Raw genomic sequence first — 7,428 nt, forward strand, 5'->3', positions numbered from 1 at the left:
CACAAACTTCAATGTGATCTTATCAAGTTTATTTCTCATATCTGGAGATTATTTTGACTAGATTCCCCTTTACAAACTTTCGCCCTGTTGTATATCATATTTTTTTTTTTTAAAGAAAAGCTCCAAATTCATTATATAATTTGGGGTTCATGAAATGCCTGATAGACACCAGTTCCAATTGCTGATTTTTTTCCTTCCCTAGCTTTGCTGACATATGATCAATGGCCATGTACACCTATTATCATACTCCTTTAGGGTCGTTACACATATGATTTTGCTCTTGTGAATTTCCAGCACTGAAAACTATCCCTGAGACCACACAATCAGCTCGTGTTTCTTCATACAGCAGGCAGTTTTTATAACAACGTTTAAGCAGCGCTTTTTTCCTAAAGGACTTTTTTCCTCTCGAAGACGCAGGCTGGTGTGTGTACGCAGGCGCGATCTAACGGCACGGCGGGGCGCAGGCGCAGAAGATTGGGCATGAACGATGCCCGGAGGATTGAATTGCGCAGGCGCAGGATCGGGACTGGGGAGAGTTCTAGCCGCCGCCCAGCGAAGTGAATAATGATGAGCTGGGCGGGGCTTAAGAACGGCAGTTGGGAAGGCTGGCTGGGCGCATTTTCACATGAAACGCCGCCCCTTGGGCAGATTGCTGACCGAAGAAGCAGGTTATAAAACTTTATATTTCGCTCTTTATAAGGTGGACAGGGGGGATACTTATATGCTTTTAAAAGACTGTATAAGACCTGTAATGTGATATATCTAACTATATATGCTGTTTTGGCCTGTCAGTGTCCCTTTAAGGGAGAAAAATATATATACTGTACATATTTGTTGTCTCCAATCCATGCTATCTGTGGACAAACACAGCAGGTGTGATGACATCAGTGCATTACACCTACCTACCACAGGATGGCAGGGAAGTGGTGGAACAGGGAGCTGATGGTTCCCTGCTGAGGATACAAATACAGTAGAAGTTGGGACTTATGGCAGCCGTTCCGAGAGTGAGGGACACAGGCCAAAATTCAGTACTGCCCTGCTAGATCTGAAAGGAATGTAATACTAGCCAAAATTTTGATATATCAGTACTAGTGATGGTGCTCATATAATGCCAGTCATAGTGCATACTGTATATAATTAGACCACTGTGCCCACAGAATACTACTATTTCTATGTATACTATTTTATTTGCAATACTCCCCACATAATACATTCCACAAGGCATATTGTATATGATATTAGTTGTTTAAATATCTGCTCTTTCTGAGCTCAGGAGTCCAGTGGGAGGTCCGTTCAGTGACAGACAGCCTTCTTGGTATGCATACAGATATTGTTGTCAAACGCAGAACAGTACTGCCCACTGGACTCTGAAGCACAGAAGTCTTATACTGAACCTTTTCCCACATGACTGTATATCAATCTGCTCATCTGCCCCTGCTCTATACCATGCTCCCCCGGATAGGACTGCATTTTCAATGTGACAGATTCCTAGTCTGTCTATGTTTGTGAGAGTTTGAAAATAAATATCATAACTATGGACAGTCCATTAAAAGCGAACCTTTCACCATGAAAATGCAGTGCAATCTGCAGGCAGCATGTTACAGAGAGACCGACTCCCCTTACGTCATGACAAATGGTTGCATGATGTAATGGGATCTGGTCTCTGCCATGGACAGTGATAGGCTGTGGGTGTCAAACCAGATGTTTTCAGTGAGGTAGCCCAGCAGAGCATCGCAGGCTGAGAGGAGTAAGAGTCGGGAGCTAGCGTCGGGAAGCAGGTAAGTAAGCTTCTCTTTACAGGTCTGGCCAAGTGGGGGTGCTTGTCAATCACCTCCCCCCCCCCCCCCGTCATTCTTACACAACATCTTTAAGATGTAATTGTTTTATTTAAAATATTGTTATATAAATATCACCAGAAAAAAATACTTTTCACATTTCTTGTCCCTTGGATCTGTGGTGCATACAGCTGAAAACGAGAGAACTGTAGCTGTGCATGTTTTCTGTACTGGAAACATCAGTTACATCTGCAAAGCATGCAAATTCTGTGCACACATCCCCTTTCTGTATATATGTGATCAGCTGTGCCTGTGCTTCCACCATCTCCCTCCCCTCCTCCCTCCCACGCCTCCAGTGTGCAATTCTACATAAAAACACAGACCCTGCCAGCTCCCTCAATCAGAAACCCAGGGAGAAGAGAAAGGAAAACAAGGCAGTATGTTCTGAGCTACTGCTTCTTTTTGCACCTAACCTGCAGAGAGGGACGCTAAATGCACTGTAAAGCCGACTGCTGGAGCACCTCAAGTACTTAGTTTTCTCCTGCTTTTGTTTGCATTTTCTCTCCCTTGAATTCATTTTTTCTGGAAAGAGATTACCAAGAAATTTATCTCTTTCCAGCCTTCATGGCTTTACCGGACAGTGCACGTGGATTACCTAATGGCGGAGGTGGAGGTGGCATCTGCACAGGGGGCAAACCCATGGATCCTTTGTTTCCAGAAATAGTGGAACTAAATGTTGGGGGACAGGTATATGTGACTAGACACACGACTCTTGTGTCAGTGCCAGAGTCTCTACTCTGGCGTATGTTTTCCCAACAGAAACCAGGAGAGCTGGCTCGGGACAGTAAAGGACGTTTCTTCCTGGACAGGGACGGTTTCCTGTTTCGTTATATTTTGGATTATCTACGAGATCTGCAGCTTGTTTTGCCAGATTATTTTCCTGAAAGAAGTCGTCTACAAAGAGAAGCAGAGCACTTCCAGCTTCCTGAACTAGTGAAACGTCTCAGTCCCCTGCGTATCAGTAAGGACAGCTCCATAGGCGGTGAAGAACCACCTTTGCTTCTCACCCCAGCAGCCACTCAAGATTCTGACCTGGACACTGCCATCATTCCTGCCTCATCTTCTCCTGCAGCGGGGGTGCCCTCCCCAACATTAGATCCATATCGTTTTAATGCCTCCTCTTCCTGCAGCCCTGCCTCAGTTCCAAGACTTACTCCTTCCCAGTCCCTTGAAGGCAAAAGATCTGGATACATAACAGTTGGCTATAGAGGTTCATACACTATAGGCCGTGAAGCACAAGCTGATGCCAAATTCCGAAGAGTTGCCCGTATTACTGTTTGTGGCAAAACATCTCTGGCTAAAGAAGTTTTTGGAGAAACCTTAAATGAAAGTCGAGATCCTGATAGACCCCCAGAGAGGTACACTTCCAGGTACTACCTCAAGTTTAACTTTCTGGAACAAGCTTTCGACAAGTTGTCTGAATCTGGTTTTCACATGGTGGCATGTAGTTCCACTGGTACATGTGCATTTGCCAGCAATGACCAGAGTGAGGACAAAGTGTGGACCAGCTACACTGAATATGTCTTCTGCAGAGACTGAAACCTTTTGAGTAAATTCCAAGATGCACAAATAATACCTATGTTATATCTTTCCTTCACAAGCCACAAAGAAAGACTCCAACCAAAGGAAGAAAGCAGAACTAATGCATTAACTTCTTGTTGATACAGATGTACTTTCTAGGCAAGCACAGCAATCATAAATGCTGAAGATTTGCGCATTACCAGTTATGACCTAAGTGTATTGAAGTATTCTTAGAACATTGTTTCTCGGTCAGAGATCAGCTGTCTCCTTGTATCAGAGAGGCAGAAAGAATTTAAAGTAACATTTCTTGACTGATTACTGCTGGAATTTGTCAGCAAACCATTAGATCTTTCAGGTTAGGAAGGTGAGGGGCAGAAAATACCACACAACTGCTTCATATTTTTGTAAGGGGGGGATGCAGGGAAAAGATAGAGACTGTAGAGAATGTGTAAGTATGAATCTTATTAAAAATCATATTCTGTATTTAATAGTAAAATATAAGTGTGTAGTTATATGAAATACACAGATAACCTCCCATTACATTAAAATGTAATCAGTGCTTAAAAACTTGTTCTTTTAGCAAGATCTTAATGAAATTCTGATTCATTTTCTCTTTTAAACCATTTATTAATCCAGCAATTTTTTGTTTTCTACTTTATCCATGTACTAACAGCACTGCCTTCATTATGAAAGACAATGGGGATTAGAATTGTAATGGACCTAAGCTTGGAGGGCAGAAGTATATATTATGACTTGATTTATTATGTTTTCAGATTTTTTTTCTATGTGTTCGATAAGGCCGTTAGTCATGGAAAATACCGTAACTGCATTTATGTTATCTACCAATGTATCAGGCTTGTGTGTGTTACTTTTTTATGTTGCTGGCGGTCGGTTCAGTGTGTTCTAGCTTTATGATGCATTCTTTTCCAACATTAATCAAAATCATTAAAGGGCTTATTTACCGAGTACACTGCTGGACTATCTAAGTAAACAGCCTGCCTGTGAGTAATACATTTTCATAAGGCCTTTGCCCTTAACTGATCTGAACCTTGTTGTGCACTTTATATGCTCCATTCACATTGTGCATGAAGCCAATTAGGACGGACAAAAGGCACTATACAGATCAGGAGCCTGCTGTATTTGCCACTTTTGTTTCCTGGTTTATTACAATAGATTGAAAAATGATAAATCATGATTCTACTAGGCATCTGCTGTTTTTCTTTTAATCTGGCGGTTTTCTTAAAGGTAATAATGTGAAAATAAATCAGTTTCTGTGCATCCAGGTGCATATGAGTGAAGATGTTGCTGTGGTTTCATTGCACACAGACATACACATGCACACTCTCAGGCAATGGAGTAGAGATGATTTATAATCCTTTTACTGCAGCAGCTCTTGATGCGCATTGAGCTTGACTTGATATGCTCTCTGATTCCCTGTTGTCTACAGAAGCACATAGTATATTAGTCAGCTATTACCAGTCAGTATATATATATATATATATATATATATATATATAGATATAGATATATCTATTCATTATTTGATTAAACAGGCAGACATCAACGGCTTTACCAAAGATTTTGCTCATCATATTAATTTAATTAGTTTTCATATTTTTGGCAATAATATAAAACATTAAACTCGTCCCTTTATTTCCAGCTGCTGAGCAGTGAAGTTGTATCACTTTTACGTTATGTAATATGCTGGGCAGGGTGGTCATGTGAACTCTTTGAATTCATTAACTCACTATATATAGTCTAATTTTCTGTCAGAATATGAAAAGTTCAAAGAAGCAATAAAGATGATTTACTCTTTGAAGCTATTTCATAATGTGCAGGTTTGAATCGTTATTTTAAGATTAAGGGAACCAGTATAAGACATCATTTATAGTAGTACTGCCAAATATTTCTTTAGAATTAACTGCATAGGAGGAAATGATGAAATGATCATAGGCTACAAAGATGTTTCTGTATAATCATTCACTTGTACGAAGTAGCATAGTACCATACTAGGCTATTAAAAATTAGCCCCACTTTACTATGTTATGGCTTTCTTAACATGTTTGGAGTTTTAGTTCATCTCTATGCCAAATAGTTGTAGGCCAAATATCACTTACCTACAGCATATCAATATTCTATTCCCTATAATCATCACCTCGTGGAATATCCATAAAAGTGGCCACAGACATCTAGCTGATTCATTGACACCATGTGTGTTGAGTTTTCCTCAAAAAAACACCACAAGTGTTAAGGGTGTCAGAAGGGGAAGTTCCCCCAGAGATCTGAAATATTGCAACTGATTTGAAGGAAACCTCAGTGGGGGAGATTTATCAAAAGTTTTGCCAGAAAAATTGTGGATAAGCTACCCAATTACAACCAATCAGATTCCACTTTTAATCTTTCAAAGCTCCTTTGAAAAATAAAAGTATCATTTTGATTGGTTGCTATTGGCAACTAGGCCAGTTTTCCTTTTCACCCGTTTTGATAAATCTCCTCCAGTATGTCCCCCTACATGGCCAGACCAGTAGGATCAGACAGACACAATTTCGTCTATAGCCACCCCTAGCAATTTTGTAGAAGTATGTAAAATCTAATAAAGCTACATTTTGTAGAATTATGTAAGATCTAATAAAGCTACATTTTGTAGAATTATGTAAAATCTAATAAAGCTATATTGCTTTGTACATTGCTTGGTCACCACATTACTAACTCAGTTAGGGAGATTCATTCTCTGTGTGGACTGCTTCTTGAACAGCAAAGGCATTAGAGAGCATAATAACCTGTATTTAGATACATAAATGCCCATGTACATATATATAGAAAACATCTTACAGCAATCATTTAGTTTTCTAACCATATATTAGCACAGAAGTAAAATAACTAGCTTAAAGGACTTGCACAATATATACATGGAAAATAGGTACTTAATGTATCTCATTTCTTACTTCATTTATAGACCGAAATGTTAGAAACAGTCTTGGATGGCATAAAATATTAATAATTACTTATTCTTTGTGTGTATACCAATAAATGTCGCTTTTCCTGTAGCACAAGGAAATGTCTCAGCTATCAACCGTGGGGTTATAGTATGTTTTAAAAAAAATGGGCCTAATACAATATGTCGATGCTGACTTTTTTGTCCTCTTGCTAATTTTAATAAAGTACTAATGTTTAGTAAATGCACTTGTTTCCTATTTAATGGGTGGTTTCGTTTTGAAAAGGGTTGTCGGTTTTGGACAACCCCTTTTATATGGTGGACCTTCTAGAGAGGAACCAGTTGGGAGTTTGTGCCAGGAGCCTCTGAGATGGATAGCTTTGCAAAAATTACTCACTTCGACTAAAAGCATGGATCTCTCAAATGGATGCCAGCAACATGCAACTATACTAACTGTATTTCACACATACCCTTTTTGCAGTATAAAAAAGGTACAGAAGGCACACGTGGTATGAAGCCTAGCAAACAGGACCTGCTGATTTTGCATGGGATGAGCGAGAGTAATGGATGCTTGTTGCAGCCTTTTCTGCTGTTGCGTTCAACATTGCATCTATGGCTCCTTCAGTCTCTTTGTGATGGAGGATGTGCTGTCGGTTATTAGAAGTAGGTCAGACAGCGCAGAGAGCATTGTACGGTAACGCTTCCCTAGAGAACTAGCAGGATTTTATGTTAATAGGATAGTTTATACAAGCATTCAGCAATTGTACCAGCAGGCTTTCATTTTAAATAAACTAAGCCAAATATGAAATGTATTATATTCTTACATTAAACACCTTCTTTCTTGTTTTAAGATGTAATTTTTCTTAAATGCTAGTAATCTATAAGACTGCATATGGTGCTTTCCTTAAGGACCATGCAAATGAATGTATTATAGCTCTGTAAAAAATGTTAGAAAAAACATAATATGGCACTCAAACAAGTCTGTTGGACCATACGATACTTCTTCGTGACCCCAGTTAGATACAGAGGTATTTCAATTGGATGCTGTATTATGCATATGGAAAGGATTGTCAATGTCACTATTGATATTTAAAAAAAAACTAAAATCCTGCAGTTTCGCCACATAGCCTATTAATA

General features: G+C 39.5%; 1 protein-coding gene across 1 annotated transcript; it reads left to right on the forward strand.

Moving 5' to 3' along the window:
* The first annotated feature begins 2,165 nt into the window (after positions 1-2,165).
* Positions 2,166-4,854, forward strand: KCTD12 (potassium channel tetramerization domain containing 12). The gene has a single exon (XM_040425343.1). It carries the CDS (start codon positions 2,400-2,402, stop codon positions 3,372-3,374), a length of 975 nt encoding a protein of 324 aa, XP_040281277.1. The 5' UTR covers positions 2,166-2,399; the 3' UTR covers positions 3,375-4,854.
* Positions 4,855-7,428: the final 2,574 nt, after the last annotated feature.

Source organism: Bufo bufo, chromosome 3, assembly GCF_905171765.1.
Source record: "Bufo bufo chromosome 3, aBufBuf1.1, whole genome shotgun sequence".
Lineage (NCBI taxonomy): Eukaryota > Metazoa > Chordata > Amphibia > Anura > Bufonidae > Bufo > Bufo bufo.

What these genes read in the sequence shown, in the direction of transcription:
- KCTD12 (XM_040425343.1), top strand. Translation starts at nt 2,400, where the DNA reads ATGGCTTTACCGGACAGTGCACGTGGATTACCTAATGGCGGAGGTGGA.